Here is a 23,306-nt window from a genome sequence, read left to right as displayed (position 1 = left end):
ACTGGTGAGATACAGGTACAAGCCAAAGAATGCCAAGAATTGCCAGCAGGCAGCAGAATCCAGGAGAGAAACAGGAGATGAAGTTCTCTTCAGGGTTTCCAGAAAGAGCCCAAACTTTGCCACACTCTGATTTTGGACTTCTGGCCCTAGAACCGTGAGGGAATCCATTTCCATTGTCCTCGGTTACCTGGTATATGATAACCTGTTAGAGCAGCCCTAAGGAGAGGAATACAGCCAGTTGGGTGATGTTCCGTGGGAATATCCTTCGTAACAGTGGTGTGGGTGGATGGATGAACCGCCAGGATGCTACTTGCTCAGGTTCCCCAGCCATCGGAAAACAAGCTTACCCACCAGCACGGTAACCTACACCACAATGGGGGGGCTTCCAGAGTTCCTCTAGGGCCAGCCACCCCACACACAAGATTCTGGCTTTGGCCCCCAGGCAGCCCTGGGGCTCCAAAATATCCCATTAAACCCAGCTCAGGCACTTCTCAGGGCCCCTGGGAAATACACTCAAATGACAGAGACGTTCTCCTTTTTGGCAAAGGTCTTTCATCGAGCAATGCTGAGTGTATTTTCCATCATTCTCATACCACAGTGAAGAGACAAACCCTGTTGGTGTGTGTTCGCTGAGCAAGTAAAAAAAAAAAAAGAAAAAAAAAAGGCAGACGTAAAATGCAGCAGCTTGGTACACCCAGGGACTAGCTGGGGCTTGGAGCGTCCATGAATCTTAGCAGTAGCCAGCGAAGTGTAATTCAATCTTTTTAACTTTATGATATATATTCATGTCAGTGGCTTTAAGATAAGGAAAAGACTTTAGTGAAAAATGAAACTTCTGACGAATAACTTGGAGGACGTTGAATAATATACAAATATTTCTTTCTTCACAGTCAGAGAGATGCCAAATCCTGCTGAATTTTCAGCCCTGTCACTCCCATTCTTTTCTAAGGAGAACAATTTAGGAGGAGGAAAGAAAAGAAACCTTGGCATTTGGGGAAGAGGGAGGGAGGGAGGGCGGAGGGGGAGGGGAGAGGCCAGGAGAAAGAAGGGGAGGGAAAAAACTCAGCATGCCATAATTGAAAGATCCTAAAAGATGCAGGAAAATTGGCACATTGTTGATAATAACCATAATAACAAAGTTAATGATAGGCTCCTGGAAGGCCCTTGCTTGGACTCAGATTTTTTATAAAGAGAAGGAGCTGTTCAGCTGGCAGGCAGGGCTGCTATTTGAAATGCAGCATTCATCCTCCAAAAGCCCACCAGCCTCCTCACTGGCAGGGCTGCTCGTCTTCTTCACTGTCCCAGCCCTCGGTTTGCCTCTACAAAATTATTGCTATCTTGGCTCTTTTCGGAGACTGGACAAAAGAACAGGTGGGGTGTGGGGTCAGGGGCTGTCTTTTCTCATTGTTTTCCATTGTTTCCTACACTAGGGAGGAGAGGCAGCTCTGGGTTGACGAATGGGCTGCAGCAGGGACCCGATGGCCGAGGGGACTGAGGAACACTCCTTGGGGGTCTGAGCCTCCCTGCACTGCTTCTACCTTAGCAAGGAGCCCCTTGCACCCTGACGTGCAGGTGTCCTCAGTTCAGTCGCTCAGTCGTGTCTGACTCTTTGCAACCCCATGAACTGCAGCATGCCAGGCCTCTCTGTCCATCGTCAACTCCCGAAGTTTACTCAAACTCATGTCCACTGAGTTGGTGATGCCATCCAACCATCTCATCCTCTGTCGTCCCCTTCTCCTCCCGCCTTCAGTCTTTCCCAGCATCAGGGTCTTTACAAAAGAGTCAGTTCTTCGCATCAACTGGCCAAAGTATTGGAGTTTCAGCTTCAGCATCAGTCCTCCCGATGAATATTCAGCACTGATCTCCTTTAGAATGGACTGGTTGGATCTCCTTGAAGTCCAAAGGACTCTCAAAAGTCTTCTCCAACACCACAGTTCAAAAGCATCAATTCTTTGGTTCTCAGCTTTCTTCACAGTCCAACTCTCACATCCATACATGACCACAGGACAAACCATAGCCTTGACTAGACGGACCCCTGTTGGCAAAGTAATGTCTCTGCTTTTTTAGTATGCTGTCTAGGTTGGTCATAACTTTTCTTTCAAGGAGCAAACATCTTTTAATTTCATGGCTGCAGTCACCATCTGCAGTGATTTTGGAGCCTAAGAAAATAAAGTCTGTCACTATTTCCACAGTTTCCCCATCTATTTGCCGTGAAGTGATGGGACCAGATGCCATGTGTCCTAGGAAAGCACAGAAGGGTGAGGGCAGAGGGTATGCTCACTTAGGCCCCTCTAGATGTGTCCTATTTCATTTTCTTCATAAGACAAAGGAGAAAATTGAGGCTTGGGAAGATAAGCATCTCACCCAAGACCACACAGGGAGGAAAGGCAGAAGCTGGAATTGAACCAACATGGAAGCCCTTCAAAGGCTAAATCCTTCTGATAGCATCATGAGTCTGCCCCCAAATGTGGAGGCAATGCCCTAGCCATGTCTGCAGTGGGACACGATCTCTGAATTCTGAGAGCTCAGAATTCAGAAATCCACTAGGTTTGGAAAACCATTATAAATATTTGATGTGACTTTCACTTCATTGTAACAAAGGGAAGTTATGTGATACACTGATAAATGCTCATAAAAAACATATACTATAAATGAAAAATTGTTTAAAGAGCTGCTGGGGCTAGTTTGAACATGCTTACCTTCCATTTGATGTCTCCTGTGGGTCACCGCATCCAGGTCCATGGCTTCTATAGCTTCAATGCTGAACCTCTAGCTGTCACCCTTGTATCAGATGGTCAGCTGGGTGCTAAATCTCAAGGAAGAAATTTGCTCCAAGTTTCCCTTCTTTTCAAAATGTCTTCTAGCACTAGGCAATGCCTCCCTCAAGCTGAGTTCTTCACCTCACCGTTCATGCAGAATCCCTCACCATGTTTGATAGCCTTTTAAAACCTTAAATTGGTGTTGTTTGGTTCCAACATTTGTTAACAACGGCAAATTACTTACAGATGGGACGGTGCCAGCAAAATTGCTCAACAAAAAAGTTTTTTTTTTTACTTTTGTGAAAGGAATAAGACAAAAGAGTAGCACAGAGCAAAATAAGAGCCCATTTATTTTGCCAAGAATCTTGAGTAATGATTTCCTGTATCTTTTTAATACTCATTGTGAAAGACCTAAGTAATTAGTTTCTTTTTCCATTTATAAAGACCAATAAACCATTCTCTCATAGATATTATGCTACCACAAGTCTCTTGAAATTATTGTGCATCTTTGACCTATAAATGTTCTTACTTTAATTATGCTTAATGATCAGTATTGAAGAACAATCTCTTATGATTTTTTAAAAGTGTATTAAAAAGGACTCTAGTGAAATACCTGGAAATCTACTAGATCTTGAAAACTTCTATAAACATTTAATGTGATTTGCACTTTCTTCTTTATTTTTTTAAGTTATGAAGTGAACATACACTCATCAAAAATATTTGAAGTTCATATAGAAAATACAAACTCTCCTGTGCAAATAAGGTCAACATTTTTCTAAACTTCTGACTTTTTTGTTATTTCCTAGTTGTTTTTCTAGCCAATTTCCTACCATTCCCTCATTCCCATTCATCCTCCTGTTCTGCTACTTCCTCAACTTTTAGAGCGCTATCACTTTGCTAGAGAAAGAAAGGAAAGGAACATGCTACATACAGAAAAATGTGAACAAAGACCAACATATTTAATGCCTAGTGTAAATGCCATTTACTTTGCTAATTCTTTCTCAGTTTTTACCACCATCCTTCCTCCGGATGGCAGGATTATCCCTCTCCATCACTCTATTAACTCTCTTTAAATTATCAGAGCATTTTGTCCCCTGAGAAAGTGCTAAAGAAAATTGAATACTTACAAGAATGTAAGGAGACACGGGTTTGGAGACCTGTTAGCACCCATGGAAATGATGGCTGCCTCTTTCAAAGGGATGCTTTTGAAAGGAAGGTATGAAGCCTGCCCGTTGTTAAAAAGCCTACCAAGATCTGAGTTCCACCGGACTTGAAGCTTTTCCTCCCCCTACCTGCCCTCCCTATCGCCTGAATGAGGCTCCGACTTGATCAGTAGGCAACCAACATGCCACTAATTAGGAGGCATGAGGCGTAGCAGAGGATGATTAGCTCGTGATGAGCACATGCTGCCTAGAGTTGTCTTGTTACCATTATAAATAGATTAGAAATCTGGGGAGCATCTGTATTCTCCCCTCACAGAGGAGAATCTGAAATTGACAGGTTAAAATGAGAATGTGTCAAGGAGAGCTTTGTAATTGACAAAGATTAACTTTATTTCTCTCACCTCATCTCTCTCCTCTTCTTCTCTTGGCACCCCACCCTCAGAATATCCCAGCTGCCAATGGAAGAAGCCCAGCAATTCTCTAATTGAACCATAAGATTTTGGAAGGTCAGTGTAAGAAAACCATTCTGGCGTTCCAAGGACCAGGTGTGTTGTTTATGGAGACAATTATGTGCTGCCCGGGTGATTGTAGCTGGAAACCAAGAAAGACAGATTAGTGACAAGAAAAACAATTCTGTTCTGTCTCTGTTTCCTTTGCATGGCCTGCTTTCTCTTCATACCCACCATGCTTGAACACACTCTTAATGGCAGCCAGTCCTGGACCATGGGCAGTGACAACCCTGCAACTTAAAAAAAAAAATTCTCAACGTGGAAGTTGTAAGTTAAGTTTTATTTGGGGTCAAATGAGGATGTTAGCCTGGGAGACAGCATCTCAGATACCTCTGAGAAACTTCTCCAAAGAGACAGGGGAAGGTTAGTATGTACATGACTTTGGCAAAGGGGAAGGACATGCACTCAAGCACACATTTTTTTTTGCAGGGGTTTTCTGCTCATCACAAGGATCAGTCATCACCATGAAGTATTTTAGTGCTTTTCTAGATATGAGGCAGTATAAGAATTGGGCTCACAAAACCAGCTCTTGAAAATATCTAACTATCTGAAGACCTGTTCTGCCAGGTTTTCCCAGAGCACCGACAAGCTCATTTCTGCCCTCCATCCTGAACTCCTTTCAGGGGGTGTTGTAGGCCAGCAGCTGCAGCAGCACGATTTAATCCTTGTAGAGGTAAATGGCAGGCACCCAGGGCATGTGCCAATTAATAGCCGACAACACTTTGCAAAAGAGAATATGCAAGAAAAGACCCTGTTGTGTAAGAAGAGGCTTCTAGGAGAGGCTCCAGGAGGAGAAGCAGGGCTTTCTTGGTGTGGCGAAATTCCTGGAGTCCAGCAGTCTTCAGCACATGGGACTCTCTGCCACAGACATTTCAGCAGAAGTTTCTGTTCTTCATGGACTGGACCACATGCTTTCTCAGGAGCAAATCACTGGAGGCCCCACTTTCTCCAGCTCATTTCTAATGGCTGCAAACAGCACCTTTCCCCAGAAACTAAGCCATAATGACAGATGGCATGTGTGCCTGTCATGATCTATTTTCTTCCATCTTTGCTGACATTTTGGGAAGAATCTGTCTCTTGTGCTCACTCTCTGAAAGAGCTCTTCTTAAGCTGTGACCAGAGTCAAAGGCAAGAAATCACTTCTTTGGTACCTCCATTTATATAAAAGGTATGTTTTTTACAGATAATTGTTTTATCTGATTATTTTTCAATGCATGGAGATAAACTCAATCAGTGACCCTCAGAGAGGCTTCAAGGGACACCAGGACCTAGAAATGTAGATCACAAAAGCTTTGTATGCGAAGCGAATATAAATAAGAAGCAAGTTATATTATAAAGGTTGGAGTAAAACCATAAACAAGCATGGCCAAATGGTTTACCTCCAGTAGAGTGGCTCTCTCCAGGGCATCATTGCATTCTGCAAGTCTAAGCATGGCGCAGGACCTGAAAACCTCCAGTCTTCAGTTTTATGAGGCATTTCTGACAGTCCTGATTGGAAATTTCCATTTCTTGTCCCCACCATATAGTCCAAGTAAAATTAGATCAGTTACATTCACATCAATAACAAAAAGCAATAAAATAAGCAGTGACTTTAGGGATCAAGGTGTAAATAGTGGATTTTAACCAAAAATCTCTTCCTTTCAGCTGGGGATGATGACATGTCAAGGAATTCTGAGTTCTTTCTCTAGCAGAATGGCTCTTGGCAAGAGACTGGTCATTAACTTTTATAACTTGAGGCCAGGAATGACAGAGGAGAAGGATCTAGCACAATACAACTAGAGCTTCTTAGATTCAATTACTTTCTGCTAAGGTCCAGTTATTTCCGGTGCGTTTACTCCAATTATTGGTTCCCTGATGGCTCAGTGGTAAAGAACCCTGCTGTCAAACAGGAGACGTAGGTTTGATCCCTGGGTCAGTAAGATCCCCTGGAGAAACAAATGGTAACCTCCAGTATTCTTGCTGGAGAATCCTATGGACAGAGAAGCCTGGAGGGCTACAGTTCATGGGGTTTGTAAAGAGTCAGACATGACTTAACAACTCTGCATGAGCACTCCAATCATTCTATTTGATCACTGTTCCAGCACTTCGAGGTAGATGTCATTATTGTCAATTTATAGATAGGGAAACCAGACTCTAATGATGTCATTGTACCCCTCCAGGTCTGAAATAATTTAAAAGCAGTACTGTCAAGTTTTTTTTTTGTTTGTTTGTTTTGTTTTTGAGATTTTGAGTCTCTGAATAAATTGAACACTGGCAGAGACTCTCCTATTTTGTATACAACATCCCATTGGTTTCTCTTTGAATGAACTGATATTTCATAATGATAATATGGTCTGAAAACACAGAGGCAAAGAGCAATTTAACTCTGCTACTGTCAAGTTAATGGTAAAGAAGCTAAGCTTAAGGACCTGGTGATGCAGGTACTTTGGGAGGTAATTGTTGGCCACATCTGGTCCCCTTTGGCTGTAACATTGGACCGGACAAGAGAATTTGGCAGGATCTGGTATGTGTGTCAGGATGAGGCATCCTCACTGCTTATGTTTGCTCTCTGGCCATCTGAACAAAGCCAAATGCTTTGCAGGGCAAGCAGCAAGGTGTGTGAAGCTGGAGCCTGGTAGCTGTCTGCTGAGAAGCCTTCATTCAATCCAGTGAGGGAAGCAAGGACAGCAGGCCATAGGCTGCTAAACAGGTGGGGCAGCAGGGAAATGGCAAGTGGAGATGAGCCCTTGAATGATGAGCCCACCTGGGAAGTCAGATTCTAAAGCATTCTGTACATTATGAATATGGGGGCCACACTGCATACCCAATCAGACTCTCTGCTGACTCTCGACAAGGGCAGTTGGATCAGTTCTGCATTTGCTGAGGAGGTACGTGATAGAAATAATACTGCCCTACAATAAGGAGGATATGGATTCTATCTTCAGCTCTGCACTCATCTGTAGTGTAGCCTTAGAGAAGTAACTTTCCTCTCTGAGTCTCAGTTTATCCCTCTAAAGAAGAAGAGAGTTCACCTAAGCACTCCTGAGTACCGGTCTCTTGATAACTGTAGAACTGGCAATGTGTTTTTCACATCTGTGGAAATCAAAACTAGCCAATGAGAAAGACCATAAGGTGTTTTCCTTTTACAAATGTAGAAATTGTGGTCTAGAATGACTTGCTGACGGTCAGAGCTCTTCTAATTCCTGGCTTACTATTTGTTGCAGGGCACAATCCATCACCACCCTGACTCACAGTGTGATTTGCTTTAGGTAACTCAATCCAGGAACTTGCCCAGAGTTGCAGCTGTTGCCCAGGAGAAAATGAGCAAATCTGGAAACTGTTCTCACTTCTGTAGGCCAAGATGCCTTGTATCATGGTAACAGGGGCTAGGGGAGGTGACTTTTACCCCAGTGACTCTTACTCTCGCTAAGCTATTTTAGTGGTAGACAGAGTAGTGATTCTCGAACTTCAGTGCACATAAGGATCCTCAGAGAATCACTTTATGGTGCTGATTCTGGGGCTCTGGCTCCAGAAGGCTTCTGTAGGCTTACTTCTCTGGTCTAGAACTCCCTTAGAGAAGACAATTCCCATGCACAGAGAACCCTCACCACTAGTGAGAGATCCTGCATAGAACTCGCTACAAAGCCAGTCATACTCTCTGCCATTTGCCTTTCTCTGTCTACCACCGAGCAATCTGCCAGGCCCATGCTGGTGGTCGGTATGGAGGCTATATTCTAAGCATGACTTTGCTCCAATGAACCAATTGACTCATTCCATTTTACCACTGTATTTAATTTTCATCCTCTTTAATATGGTGAGGCAATTTCATCAACCAGGACATAAAATGAACATGGGAAGAACTCAAATCTCATGGAAAGCAAAAGCCAATTCATTTAGAAAATTCTTCTTTGACTTAGGATAGCACTATTAGACACCCCACATTATTGGAGAAGTTCAAAACCATTAAAAATCCCTTAAAGATGGGGGCCACTTTATGTTATGAACCACTGAGGTTAGACCCAAAACCACCACTTCTTTAGAGGTAACATAAATGACATTCTCAATATCTGTTAATTTTTTAAAGGTGTGTATAACTCAAGAAAAGTTATAGCAAGAATAATACATAATTTTAAAATGCATTAACAGAGCAAAAGAAAACCATCATTGTTTTATCCTTCAAGTGAGTTCAGAAAATACAATTCCAGGATAGTCACTTATATCCAAAATATGGGATACTATTGACCAAAACTTCTGGTTTCTTGGATCCATGGAAATTTATCTCATATTTTGAATACTAAAACATTAAAACATCTAACTATAGCCCTTATTCTAGGTTTTGGTTCACTCCTTACTACCTAATATGCAGGAGAGCCACTCATTCCGCCTTCCAAATTCCTCACTCAGTGTGGGAAAGAGATTTGTTGCTAGTTTGATGCATCAATCAGAATAAACAAGGTTTTAATAAGGGATATATGACTTACTTCATTCTGTATAACAGACTCTAGATCCATCCACATATCTACAAATGACCCAATTTCATTCTTTTTATGGCTGAATAATATTCCATCGTATATATGCACCACATCTTCTTTATCCACTCATCCGCCGATGGATATTTAGGTTGCTTCCATGTCCTGGCTGTTATAAACACTGCTGCAGTGAACACGGGTGCCTGTGTTCTGTGGTGACCTAGACGGGTGGGCAGGAGGGCCAAGAGGGAGGGGATAGATATGGATATAGACATACATGGCTAATTTATTCTGTTGTACAACATTGTAAAGCAACTATACTCCAATTTAAAAAAAATAAATAAAAAATAAAAAGGATATATATCTTGTTGGTTTCCTCTCCTCTTTTCATTACTCTTGCTGAAATCTTTCAGACCTGAGGTGGAGTCCCACCTCTACTACTTACTGGGAGCTTGTGTCAGACTCAAAGGCCTTGGAATTATAAGACTTCTGCTCAAAAGTCCTGGCCACAAATATTTGGGATGGGAAACTTGGATCCTGATTCAAATGGACCATCTAATGAAAGCTCCCCATGGGGTCACAGAAAATGAATAGGTAGACTAAACTGAACTATTGTCCTCAATTCTTCTTACCCTCCCTAGATTGGAATTATATATCTACACCTTTTGTCATGTAATTCAGTAATGCCTCGCACCAGTGTCTATTTCCCTAGCCGCTTAATATTGAACATGGCCGTATGGTTTTCTTTAATTAATGGAAGGTCAGTGACAGTAATAGAGGGGCCATTTTGAGCCAAGGCCTTAGAGGATAGCGTCTGCTGCTGGTCTCATTTGGAATTCTGTGATCTACCGTGAAAATAACATCCTGGGGGGCTGCTGGTCTCAGAATGATAAGCAGACTTGAACCAACTGAAGGGTGCATTCAGGAGAGCCTGGTCAACCCCAAGTGAGCTCAGCCAAATCACAGCCAACCTGAAGACTCACAAGCAAAACATCAATATCTGTTCTTATATACTTGTCAGATTCTTTTACCCATGGAGAATTATTGCAGCAATAGTTGAATGATACAATAGATAAAGACAACGGCCCAAAGAGAGAACTCTCAGCCAGGTATATAGCTTTGATGTACAAAAATACATTTATTTTCAACAATTTCAAAACCACTGTCTTTTTTTTTTTACAGTAGAAATATTCAAATGGAACAATAAAACCAAGAACAGTATATGTACATATACTGTATATATAGATATGACTCATGCATTTGTATTCCAGTGTTTAGTACAAGTATTGCAATTGTCTGCCCCATTTAACCCTTGAAATGAAAAAGCAGGATCTTTAGAAATAGTCCTAATTCTATGCTGTAGCCAGTCCAGTTTCTCGAGGTCACATTCTCTCAATGTCTCACAGAGAAGGATGTGAACAATATCCCACAAAAATGGACAGGTACAAAATTCAGCCTCTCCTCCCATATATATATACAGTATACCTTTTCTTTAAGACAAGTGTGCTCAGGCTGAGTCCAAAGTAAAACAATGCTACAGCATGGCTTCAAGCAACCCTCCTAAAAAGAATTGACATGTGAAATGTGTGAAGGGCTGGGGAGCGGGAGAACACTGGCTTTGAAAGTTACTCGCCCCAGATGCAAGAACTATCTTAAGAGAACTGAAGGCAGACATTTGACTGTAAGGAAGTTGTGTACATCTGACAAGCAAGTAGCATAGCTTTGCTAAAATCAACTTTGACTAAGATCATTAAAGGCTAGACCCCTATTTAGCCTGCAGGGTTTGCATGGTCACATGATTCCACTCGTGCCAGCTCCCTTCCCACCTCTAACTTCTCCCAGGCTGAGGCACTCACTGGACTTAACCTAGTGCCCAAGGGTCTTTTCTGAGTTACGAATAGCCAGAGAATTCCCTGTAAGCACTATACAATTCCATGGAATCCAACCAGAAAGCAGGATGCCATTTTTTTTTAGATCCATTGCCTGGCTTCTTTAGAGAAAACCTCAGACTGATAACTATCCTCAACCTCATTTTTCTGGAGGGGAAGCCTTGTTTGCCCATCTGGGTTTCAGTTTGAAGTCTCTAGTGGACTTCATCTTGCAACTTCTTCCACATCACGGATGGGACCAAAAACTCACACATTCTATGATGTTACTCTTGTCCTCCCTTTACCAGTTATTTGTTTCAAAGAAGTACTCCCCCTCCCCACTTTATATACAGAAATAGAAACCAGTGATGGCAGGGACACAGAGATGCAAGAGTTAAGTGCGACAGACAACTGGGGAGCATCCAGAACCCAACACATCAAGCAGGCCTGGGGGTGGTCAGCTCCAAAGCTGAGTGCATAAGCCAACAGACGCATCTTTCTTTTTTCAGTTTTCTTTTTTACTAAACATTAAATTATTTCTCAGGAAATAAAAAGCTATTTACATTGTAATTATATACAATAAGCCATCTGCAGCCTCGCAATGGACATGCATGAGGCAGGGTCTCTTCTGACAGGTGTGTACTTTCTACAGCCACCCTCACTCCCCACCAACCTACCTTCTGCAGATCTAGCTGGGAAATGGTTTCTGTTTTAGGTGGGTGTGCTGGGAGGGAGGAGCTGGGTACTGGTGGTTTGGTGTGGTACGGGGCAGGGAGAGGATGGGAGGTTAGTGGAAAACCAACCCAACTTAAAAAATAAAAAGACAGATCACAGGGGAAACAGGATTTCTTGCACTATAAATGGCAGAATGAAGTAAGAAAGCCATGGGAAGACGCATCCTTTGCCCTTAGCACAAAAAAAAGGCCATTTATTCTTCGTGGCTCATAATCAGCTAAGTATGCTTTGCCTCCCAAAGCTAAGCATCTGCCTGCTATTCATGGGGCCCTTGGTAAACAATAGGTAAAAAAGACACTTTCATTTTTCCATAATAAGAGTAATAGGAATCATCAAAAATAAAAAGTCAGAAAGATGGTTGACCACGCGGCTTCTTGGTGTTAAACGCTAGTGCAGTTGGGGATCTCCTTTGTGCTTTCGCTGTTTGCAATGGTGGCAATGCCTCCTGCAGGGGAGAGAAGACACAGGAAGGTGAGATGTGCATGTCACAGGAGGATGGTCTTTGCTTTATTTATTGCTAAATACCAAGCCACCTTGTTGTGTGTTTATCAAACAGGGCAGCTGGGTGGTCTATCCTATCAGTTCACTGCCTTATCGAATCTGTGTTTAATGTTTGCCCTCTCCCACGCCAGCACACAGGGTAGCATCAATACCTTGCCATCTTATACTCTTGTGATCGCAACAGTACTAGCCAATAGGAATCGAACACTTATTATGTGGCAGGCACTGTGCTCATGACATATGCCACTTCATGATCACAACAATCTTACAAGGCAGGTAATGTTATTCCCATTTCACAGATGAGGAATATGAGGCACAGAGAGACCACAGAACTAGCAGACTGACAGAGCAAGAAAATGAATCCAGGGCTCTCTGATGGCAGAGTCCCTATTTGTGTGATTATTAGGATGCATAATGTTTTTGCCTTAAAGGAAAAAAAATAAAAGTCCAATAGTAGCGGGTAGTTGGCCTCAGCCCTCTCCTACTCAGACTCCAGCACTTTGGATCTTGATCGACTTTTAAGAGAAAAAGTTCTGCCAATTTCATGTGGTCAGAGGAGGCAGACACTTTAAAACCTGGTTATGTCAGGTTTTATGTCACTGAGGCAACTGCTTGTTTTCCCCACCCTCCAGACTAGCTCTACCTAAGGACAGGCCACGTGGGCTGGCTGACTCAGTGTCTGGAAGACAGAGGAATCAGGAGCTCAGGGATTCCAGCACACATACCTATGACCCGGGTGTCCAGCTCTTTGTCCAGCAGTTCCTCGGGCTCGGTGAAGTCACTGAGTGTGATTTTGGGGGCGTTTTCACTTTGGCTCACTGACCCAATCATCTCCTGCTCCTTGTCATGTTGGACTTGAGCATAGATGTTAATCCAGGGTATTTTCCTACATGGGACAGGAGCAAAATCAGATTATAATCACAGAGTGTGCCACACTGAGGCAATTGGAAATCCTGGGTGATAATGGGGAGGAGGAAGCTATAGGATCAAAGTCAGGGAAAGGGGCTGGCCACCCAGATACTGTCTTCACGAGGTCAAAGAACATAAGGAGGGACCCAGATGCCCAGGGGAGTTGTAAACCACAGAACTCCCCAAGAAATTCACCTTTTTCTGGGGCAAAACCAGCAAGTGTAAAGAGAAGGGCAATACTATTGACCAGCTGTGCATTCAGTTCAGTTCAGTCGCTCAGTCGTGTCCGACTCTTTGCGACCCCATGAATCGCAGCACGCCAGTAAAACCCTTAAAACATTTACCAGTTATTACATTTATAAAGGAGCTGAACTTTGAGACTATGAGGTGGCATCACAGTGAAAAGACAGCTTTTTCTAAGTTTACATCAGTTTAATTAACTCACATTGGTTTCCTTTATAAATAGGAGAGGAGATAAAAGACTTATAGCCACTGTTACCATTTTCAGAACGCCATCCATGGACCAAGTATCATAAATACTTTCATAGTCAGTTTCCTCATCTGTTCAACAGGAATAACAATAGCTTTCTCTTAGGATTGTGGAGAGGATTAAGGCAAGGATTGCTGTTCTCTGTTCAGTCACTAAGTCATGTCCAACTCTTTGCAACCCTATGGACTGCAGTACGCCAGGGTTCCCTGTCCTTCACTATCTCCCAGAGCTCATTCAAAGTCATGTCCATTGAGTCAGTAATGCTATCTAAGGTAAGGAATAAGAGAAGTAACTTCCTTCAAAGACACCAAAGAAGTAGGTTTGTAAACAAGGCAGACAGACTCAAGGTTGAAGAAGCAGGCAGGTTAAGACTGAAATGTTATAGGAGTACTTATCTCCTGACTCATCTCTGTTATTTCCTGACCCACTGTGCACCAGCTTCTGTAGCCTCCTTTGATTTCTTTTAATCCCACACTCCTTAAACTTCAATGTGCTTATGCCTCACCAGGTTCCTATTAAAATGCATTTGTTGCTCTAGAGGTCTGAACAGGATGGGTTGAAATTCTACATTTCTACCTAGTTCCCAGCTGGTGCTGATGCCGCTAGTCTGAAACCCAATCTTTGAGTTTCAAGATTCTAATACATGAGGCTTGTCCCCACCTTGGGGACCTTGAATAAACTGTTCCCTCTGTAACACACCTTCTATTCTTTTTGTGATAGTGTCTTTCTTGCCCTTCAGAATTTGGCTTATAGGCCACTCTGAGAGGCTTCTCCTGACCACCCAAACTCTCCCACCATAAATGTGTAATAACAGGATGGTGTCTGTGAAAGAAATGAATAGGGTGTTGGTTTAGGGTGATGGAGTAGGTCATGTGTGTGGACTTGTTTTCTGTCTTTCTCTCCCACTAAAGCCCCATCTCTGCAAGGTCAACATTTTCCATTTTCAATGCTATACACTTAACATAATGCTTGGTATGTGGTTTATATTCAGTAAGTATTCGTTGAATAAACAGATAAATGACCTCAAAGCTAATGCTCTATTTTCATTTATTACGCCCTCAAACAAAAATACCACACTTCTATCTTAGAATTTTACAGGTAGAAGAGCCCTGTCTTACCTCATTAAATGGTGGGGAAATTGGCCTGAAGTTCAGACATTTCATGAAGTTGATTACTGGCATAGATGTTATTAAAACTCAAGACATATGACACCCATCCCAATACAGAACATTCTGTGAAAGTGTGAAGCAGAATCACTCTGCTGCCCTGGTGCCAACCAGCTGTATTTTTAAACATCTACATTCCCTTCCCTGCTTCAACCCCACAACCAGGTAGAACGTGGGCATTTAATAAGGTCTTCTGTAGCTAATTTGGAAAGCCCTCAAAATATGTTTGAAACATGGACAGTTTCTACCTTCCATTGACATCCAATTTTCATGTTTTTAATGGCTGCTTTCCATACATTAAGGGAGGTGTCCCTTGACTCCTACTAGTCTAAACTAGCTTAATATAATTTACAAGAACCTTAAATGAATAGATTATGTGTGTGGCAGCAAGCCACAGGCTCTCTAAATGTGACTAATTAAAATTTCATGCTAGCCCTTACTTTCTTCTTATCTAAATAGAAAGGCAGCCTAATGACTTAGATTTCTTCTAATCATAAAAGTACATATTACTCATGAATGTTGGGATCAACTGTAATATTTATTAGGTGCTGGGGCAGTCAAACCACTCCTGATCACACAAGTCTGGGTACTTCAGAGCTTCAGCCAGAGATCACTGTCTCCCCCTTCCTGCTTTTTTAATGATTGATACCTGTGAGAATTTGGATATACTTGCCCTTATAAAGATTGTTCACCTTATTTGCATCTCTGAAAACACACTTTTTTTCAATATTTTTAATAGATGGTTGGAAGAGAATGAATTTTATGTCACAATTTGGCAGCATTTAAATTTTTTTTTCAAATTGCTGTTCATTTTTTAACACATCTACCTGTAAGACTTTTGAGACTATGCTGCTGCTGCTGCTAAGTTGCTTCAGTCATGTCCGACTCTGTGCGACCCCATAGACAGCAGCCCACCAGGCTTCCCCGTCCCTGGGATTCTCCAGGCAAGAACACTGGAGTGGGTTGCCATTTCCTTCTCCAGTGCATGAAAGTGAAAAGTGAAAGTGAAGTCGCTTAGTCGTGTCCAACTCTAGCAACTCCGTGGACTGCAGCCTACCAGGCTCCTCTGTCCATGGGATTCTCCAGGCAAAAGTACTGGAGTGGGACTATAAGTCAAGACTAAACCCCACTTTGCAGAAAAGAAAGGTGGAAAATAAAGTTTAGAGGCACGCCCTGAGCTATACATTCATATAAGTTTTAATAAGAGGATCTTAATAAGATGAGTAAGATGGAGCAATCCAAATCATCTATATAAATTTCAGCTTTTATTTGTTTGTTCCAACTATGATTAAGTGTTAGAAGTTTGTCAGAAGAATTTAGAAGAAGCAGAGTAGGCGTCACACTATCATGAAAGCCTTACTGGAAAAAAAAAGACTAGAAAATACAACAACGCAAAAGTTTTCTTGGACAATAAGAAAAAAACAAATCTACAGTCTAGAAAGAAGGTGTTATTAGGCAGAATTTTCAGAAAATAAAAGCCATCACAAAATGATTTTTTATTATATTGCCTAAGATATCACAAAATAGCAGTCACTATCCAAGAATAAGATCAAATATAGTCCCTTAACAGAGGAAGGAGGAAAGAGTTATTTTGATCTCCAAGATTCCTTTAAATAATCCGATTCCCCTTCTATTAAGTGACCACTTGGGATGCTGAGATTGTAGACAATGCCTGGCACAGAGCAGGCACTCAATAAATGTTTGCTGAATGAATTATTGGCTTAATGAATTAATGTTGGAGATGGCAGAGAGAAAGTTTGGGGTCTGAAAACAGAGCCTGGTGAGTGATCTAGAAACAGAAAGAGAATGACACTTCCCCTAGCCTATGCTGTCCAAGTGTTTGCTAGTCAGCTATAGCTATTTAACGTTAAATTAATAAAAGTTAAATAAAACTGAAAATTCAGTTTTTTCACCATACCGGTGGCTACTGTATTGGGCAGTAGAGATCATGAAGAATTTTCATCATTGCAGAAAGTTCTATTGGACAGAAATGAAAGAAGCAAAGGAGACTCTGGGAACCATGGATAAGAACCTGACCTTTACTTGCTGGCAGGCCAGGTATCCTCCATATAGCCATCATTGGAGTTCCAGGTAGGTAGTGAAAGAGAAAGGAGAACAAAGATATAAAGGGAGATCCAACAGGACCTCAGCCAACAGGCTTGGGCACTGGAAGAAAAGCTTCCAGAAAAAGTGACTAGAAAAGAAAAGTTAACTGATGATTGGTTACTCTTAACTGACTCAAATCGTTTATCCGTTTTAACTAGTATTTGTTTCCTGTATCCTAATTCAGTGTCAGGGACATAGAAAGGGCTGACTGGTATTTAAGAAAGGGTTGGCTGGTATTTAATTATTCTAGAGAGGTAGAATAATTCAGAAGTGCCATTACCTGGCATAGATTCAAGTATTAAAGTCTACACATTAAGAGATAGCTACATGAATAAGTGGACTGTTTGGTGGCTCAGATGGTAAAGTGTCTGCTTATAATGCGGGAGACCCGGGTTCGATCCGTGGGTCGGGAAGATCCTCTGGAAAAGGAAATGGCACCCCACTCCAGTACTCTTGCCTGGAAAATCCCATGGATGGAGGAGCCTGGTGGGCTACAGTCCATGGGGTTGCAAAGAGTCGGACACGACTGAGCGACTTCACTTCACTCACAAGAGAAAGTTTTCTTAAGTCACAGGATACCTCTGGCCTTGATTTAGAGACACCTGACACAAACACCTCTTTGCAGGACTTCTACTGGCCCCTGTTCTAGCAAACGTGGAGTTCTAGGAGCCGGAAGGTGATAAATTTGGTTTAGCTGATCTTCAAGCCTCAGCAACCACCAGGCATCCCCAAAACCAAATCCTTGAATGAACGAAAATGTGCTTTGTATGTAACTGAAGTATCTCCATAAATGGGTATCGCTCTGACCAGGCCATTTCTATTAATATACTGAATCTTTGCTAATTGGATATGAAGGATTTTCCCTTCTTCAAAGGGAACACAGTGGTGGGTTGACACATCATGATCCAAGAGGACATGGACTCGATCATTAGTCCACATACTGAGAAGGACGGTAAACCCCACTTTGCCCTTCTAGTGGAGAGTGTTGAAGGATCCCTCTGTCTGGCCAGCGCTTAGATGTGCACTGAGTACAACTTTTTTTTTTTTTTTTAACCTGAGAAATCCACTAGCAGGGAGCTGACAGGGGCTGGGGGAAGGGAAGGTAGAGTGAAGCATGTTTACCACCGATCTCTTCCAAAATCTAAAAGCATTACCTTTGGAGTTTAGAAAAATTCCAAAGCTATACTTTCAAAATTCATCTGACAATAAATAGTAATACTTTTACTTTACACAGACCTCCTGTGAAGCACCTTTCTATGCCACTGATACATATGAGCCTACTATGTGCCAGTTTGTGACACAGGAGGCACCTTCCGGAGGCATGCTGTTATTCAAAATAGCTTAGCTTTCATGATTTTTTTTAATTATGTACTGGATATAGATATTTTTGCCTTGAAAACATGTAGCAAACCTATAAAGTATTATCGCTTTTCCATGTTACACATGAGGAAATGAAGGCTTAGAGAGGCAGATTCAACTGCCTAAGGCTGCAAGCACTAAAAGTTAAAACAGTCTGTCTGATTTTTGAGTTCACATTCTTAACCAGTCTATGCTTTGTAGATGCATTACATTATGTAAATAATGGTACAGAATTATTGATTTCAATTTCATGTTTTTAATGAGTATCCTATTATATCACCCCTCCTCTGGTCTTCAAAAATAAATTTTGAATACATGTGGGGTTTGGTTTTTCTGATCTATTTACCTTTAGAAACAGGAAAAATAGGGAGGAGGATTTAAAAATGTATACTTCTGCATGCAAATTTATACAGAGATACTGGATAATAACTACTATACAAGTATGTATGTGTATGTGTGTAACCAGATTTCAGCTATATTTTCTCTATTTAACATGTGAAGTGGGGCAGTGGTAAAGAATCCACCCGCCAATGCAGGAGATGCAAGAAACATGGGTTCGATCCCTGGGCCAGGAAGATGCCCTGGAGTTTGGACAGAGGTTCATGACATTGTACTGAAGACGGGGAACAAGACCATCCCCAGGAAAAAGAAATGCAAAAAAGCAAAATGGCTGTCTGAGGAGGCCTTATAAATAGCTGTGAAAAGAAGAGAAGTGAAAAGCAAAGGAGAAAAGGAAAAATATACACATTGAATGCAGAGTTCCAAAGAATAGCAAGGAGAGATAAGAAAGCCTTCCTCAGTGATCAGTGTAAAGAAAGAGAAGAAAACAATAGAATGGGAAAGACTAGAGATCTCTTCAAAAAAATTAGAGATACCAAGGGAACATTTCATGCAAAGATGGGCTCGATAAAGGACAGAAATGGTATGGACCTAACAGAAGCAGAAGATATTAAGAAGAGGTGGCAAGAATACACAGAAGAACTGTACAAAAAAGATCTTCACGACCCAGATAATCACGATGGTGTGATCACTGACCTAGAGCCAGACATCCTGGAATGTGAAGGCAAGTGGGCCTTAGAAAGCATCACTATGAACAAAGCTAGTGGAGATGGTGTAATTCCAGCAGAGCTATTTGAAATCCTAAAAGATGATGCTGTGAAAAGTGCTGCACTCAATATGCCAGCAAATTTGGAAAACTCAGCAGTGGCCACAGGACTGGAAAAGGTCAATTTTTATTCCAATCCCTAAGAAAGGCAATGCCAAAGAATGTTCAAACTACCCCACAATTGCACTCATCTCACATGCTAGTAAAGTAATGCTCAAAATTCTCCATGCCATGCTTCAACAATACATGAACTGTGAACTTCCAGATGTTCAAGCTGGATTTAGAAAAGGCAGAGGAACCAGAGATCAAATTGCCAATATGCACTGGATCATGGAAAAAGCAAGAGAGTTCCAGAAAAACATCTATATCTGCTTTATTGACTACATCAAAGCCTTGATTGTGTGGATCACAATAAACTGAGAAAAATTCTTCAAGAGACAGGGATACCAGACCACCTGACCTGCCTCTTGAGAAATCTGTATGCAGGTCAGGAAGCAACAGTTAGAACTGGACATGGAACAATAGACTGGTTCCAAATAGGAAAAGGAGTATGTCAAGGCTGTATATTGTCACCCTGCTTATTTAACTTATATGCAAAGTACATCATGAGAAACGCTGGGCTGGAGGAAGCACAAGCTGGAATTAAGATTGCCGGGAGAAATATCAATAACCTCAGATATGCAGATGACACCACCCTTATGGCAGAAAGTGAAGAGGAACTAAAGAGCCTCTTGATGAAAGTGAAAGTGGAGAGTGAAAAAGTTAGCTTAAAGCTCAACATTCAGAAAACTAAGATCATGGCATCCAGTCCCATCACTTCATGGCAAATAGATGGGGAAACAGTGGAAACAGTGGCTGACTTTATTTTTGGGGGCTCCAAGATCACTGCAGATGGTGATTGCAGCCATGAAGTTAAAAGACACTTACTCCTTGGAAGAAAAATTATGACCAACCTAGACAGCATATTAAAAGGCAGAGATATTACTTTACCAACAGAAGTCCATCTAGTCAAGGCTATAGTTTGTCCAGTGGTCACATATGGATGTGAGAGTTGGACTATAAAGAAAGCTGAGCGCTGAAAAATTGATGCTTTTGAACTGTGGTGTTAAAAAAGACTCTTGAGAGTCCCTTGGACTGCAAGGAGATCCAATCAGTCCATCCTAAAGGAAATCAGTCCTGAATATTCATTGGAAGGACTGATGTTGAAGCTGACATTCCAATACGTTGGTCACCTGATGTGAAGAGCTGACTCATTTGAAAAGACCCTGATGCTGGGAAAGATTGAGGGTGGGAGGAGAAGGGGACGACAGAGGATGAGATGGTTGGATGGCAACACTGACTCAATGGACATAAGTTTGAGTGAGCTCTGGGAGTTGGTGATGGACAGGGAGGCCTGTCCTGCTGCATGCAGTCCATGGGGCACAAAGATTTGGACATGACTGAGCAACTGCACTGAACTGAACTGAGAAAATACAACCCACTCCAATATTCTTGCCTGGAAAATTCCATGGATAGAGGAGCCTGGCAGGTTACAGTCCTTGGGGTATAAAAGAGTCTGATACCTCTGAGCACACACACACGCATTTCTCTACTTAGTCACCTTAAATGAGTGGTAAGCTGTAGAAAAAAATCTCCTAAATATTTGAGACCCTACTGTAGAAACTTAAATGAGGTCTGCTGCTGCTGCAGCTGCTCAGTCGCTTCAGTCGTGTCCTACTCTGTGTGACCCCAGAGATGGCAGCCCACCAGGCTCCCCTGTCCCTGGGATTCTCCAGGCAAGAATGCTGGAGTGGGTTGCCATTTCCTTCTCCAATGCATGAAAGTGAAAAGTGAAAGTGAAGTCGCTCAGTTGTCTCCAACTCTTCGCGACCCCACGGACTGCAGCCTACCAGGCTCCTCCGTCCATGGGATTTTCCAGGCAAGAGTACTGGAGTGGGTTGCCATTGCCTTCTCCGAAATGAGGTCTGAAAACCCCTCAAACTTCCCTTCAAGAAAATAAACTGACTTCACAGGCTGCCCCTCATTTTCCTAGTGTTGTGTTAGTCACTCAGTCATGTCCGACTCTTTGTGATCCCATGGACGATGCCTGCAAGGCTCCTCTGTCCATGGAATTCTCCAGGCAAAAGTACTGAAGTGGGTTGCCATTCCCTTCTCCAAGGGATCTTTCTAACCCAGGGATCAAATCCAGGTCTCCCCCATTGCAGGCAGATTCTTTACCATCTAAGCCACTTCATTTTCCCAATTCAACATAATTATAAACTGGAGAGATTCATATTAAATCCATTTACTCTCTGACCCTAAAACATTTCCTGTTCTTTCCCAACGCCAAATACAGCTTCAGGGAAAGTTAATATCACATATTTGGGATGAGTTTAGCAATGTAAGTTACAGGAAGAATCAGCCCCCAGGAACCTAGCCCCATGCATAAAATTGAGTGATAGCAGCACATACCTTTTAAACTTGTAGATCAAAAACACAGCCAGGCCGACAAACACTACTGACAAGAGCATAAGCATGGCCGAGCTGCTGTGCCCAGCACCAGCGTCCACCAGCGGAGCTAGGAGGAAAGAACAGACTTGCTCATTCGGAAGCTATTAGCTGGGGGAGTATCCATTGGAGAATGAGGCCAGCTGGTCTCCAACCTTATATACAGCCTCCGATTGCCTTGCATGCTATCTTGGCAGAGGAAGCGTGGCTTCAGTGATGATGGTACCCTGATCACAGCTTCTTAGGGAAAGTAAACTCCTTGCTCTGCCTGGGGAAACCTGCTGTTCCTGCTGTAAATTGTACTCAGCTAAGGGGAGAAGTAATAGGGTATAAATGCTCCTTTTCTTAGACACCTGAGTGCTTGTCAATATGATTATAGGTGATAGAGTGTTTCTGTTTCTTCCTCTAGTCGATTCTGGTAAAACATGGCTAGATGGGCACATGTGGAACCTCTACATCTGAAAAGCTTTCATTAATTAGAAACAGTTAGCAAATAGGCTTTTCCAGAGAGCTAAAGATGGGTGTTCAATGGGACATGGCTTTTTAGAATTTCTTTCATAAATCAACCACCCAGAGCTAGTCCCTCTTTTCACTTTAGATTTAAACATAATAGATTTAAACATTATAAATTGAAGGGAGTTTTAAAGTTATTTGATCTGGTCTCCCAATCAAGATTCATTGAATCAGATAACTGTAGAAATTAAGGGAGATTGAGAGCTATGTTATACTTAAGAAACTGTTATACATAAGAAACATAATAAAGTCAAGGCCCAAAGAAATTGTAGGTTTTCCTGAAGATCATCCAGAAATTCAATAGCAAAGCCACTTCTAAAGATGTCTTCTTGCCATCCTAACAGGAGGGCTCAAGAAAGATGTAATTAATCTTTCTTTGCCATCACTACACAAAGCCATTTATGAGCATTTATCGGAAAGCATTTAGTAACCATCTCCTCTGTTTTATCTCCAGGATATCAGATCACCATACCCATCTCCCCGCCCCATATGCCTTCAGGCACTCACCTAAGGTCAGCTGTGTGACATACACAATGACTTGAACCCCTGGCTTCAGCTCAAACTGGACCAAGTTTTGGTTTAGAGCATTAAACAGAGTCTCTACAATCTGGAGGAAAAAAGAGAAAGTGAGAAGCTGCGTGGGAAGTAATGTCATGTGATGGTGCCCCCTCATGGAGAAAGAAACCAGGGTCAACAGGGAAAAAAATAACCTATTCAATGAGAGGACAGGATACTGGAACATTTTTATCCATTTGGTTCTTCCAGCCCCTAGAGCCCTGTGAAGCCAAGGACAAGTTGGTATTATTTGCTATTATTGGAGAGTGAGACAGAGGTGTGTCCACAGTCACCTAGGGAATTTGAGTTGACAACGGACATAGATGTTTCATTCAACTCCCAGTTCAGTGTCTTTTCATCCAAGCCTGTATAACTTTCCATAGAGAGACGTGTTATGGGTCCCAATGAAAGAAAGTCAACCACCATTAGTTCTTTAATGTGAACAAGCAACACACACAGGATAGAGGCCCCTGCCAGGATTAAAGCAGGCATGTACACCACAGCCCACTCCTCTGCTGTTTCTCTGTTAGAGACAATGGGAGGCAAACATCAAAGCAGAAGCTGCCTCCTTTTTATGGGATAATTTTTCCTCTTTACTCTTCCCCAGCAAGTCTCAGAACACATAACATCGAT

General features: G+C 42.1%; 1 protein-coding gene and 2 long non-coding RNA genes across 9 annotated transcripts in view; 1 reads left to right on the top strand and 2 right to left on the bottom strand.

Moving 5' to 3' along the window:
- Positions 1-4,031, bottom strand: part of LOC123465304 — a 410,488-nt gene extending 406,457 nt beyond the window's left edge. The window contains exons 1-2 of one of the 6 annotated variants that reach the window (XR_006640506.1): positions 3,887-4,031; positions 2,700-2,812 (exon numbers count right to left, since the gene is read on the bottom strand). This is a non-coding gene — a long non-coding RNA (uncharacterized LOC123465304). The remainder of the gene's footprint in view (positions 1-2,699; positions 2,813-3,886) is intronic. The other 5 variants (XR_006640503.1, XR_006640504.1, XR_006640510.1 and 2 more) reach the window with 5 other exon arrangements.
- A 42-nt stretch (positions 4,032-4,073) lies between these two features.
- On the top strand, positions 4,074-5,218 carry LOC123331314. Its single transcript, XR_006547870.2, has 3 exons — positions 4,074-4,467; positions 4,633-4,698; positions 4,861-5,218. It is a non-coding gene; the product is annotated as an uncharacterized LOC123331314 (long non-coding RNA).
- Positions 5,219-9,993: 4,775 nt separating this feature from the next.
- The window catches only part of SORCS3 (sortilin related VPS10 domain containing receptor 3), a 637,309-nt gene continuing 623,996 nt past the window's right edge, over positions 9,994-23,306 (bottom strand). For both annotated transcript variants that reach the window (XM_025274418.2, XM_025274419.2), the window contains 4 exons: positions 22,626-22,725; positions 21,570-21,675; positions 12,709-12,869; positions 9,994-11,927 (listed from right to left, as the gene is read on the bottom strand). In XM_025274418.2, coding sequence (XP_025130203.2) covers positions 11,863-11,927; positions 12,709-12,869; positions 21,570-21,675; positions 22,626-22,725 — 432 coding nt within the window. In that variant the 3' untranslated portion in view covers positions 9,994-11,862. The remainder of the gene's footprint in view (positions 11,928-12,708; positions 12,870-21,569; positions 21,676-22,625; positions 22,726-23,306) is intronic.

This window comes from Bubalus bubalis, chromosome 23 (assembly GCF_019923935.1).
Source record: "Bubalus bubalis isolate 160015118507 breed Murrah chromosome 23, NDDB_SH_1, whole genome shotgun sequence".
Classification (NCBI taxonomy): Eukaryota; Metazoa; Chordata; class Mammalia; order Artiodactyla; family Bovidae; genus Bubalus; species Bubalus bubalis.
This window is presented reverse-complemented; position numbering and strand designations above follow the sequence as displayed.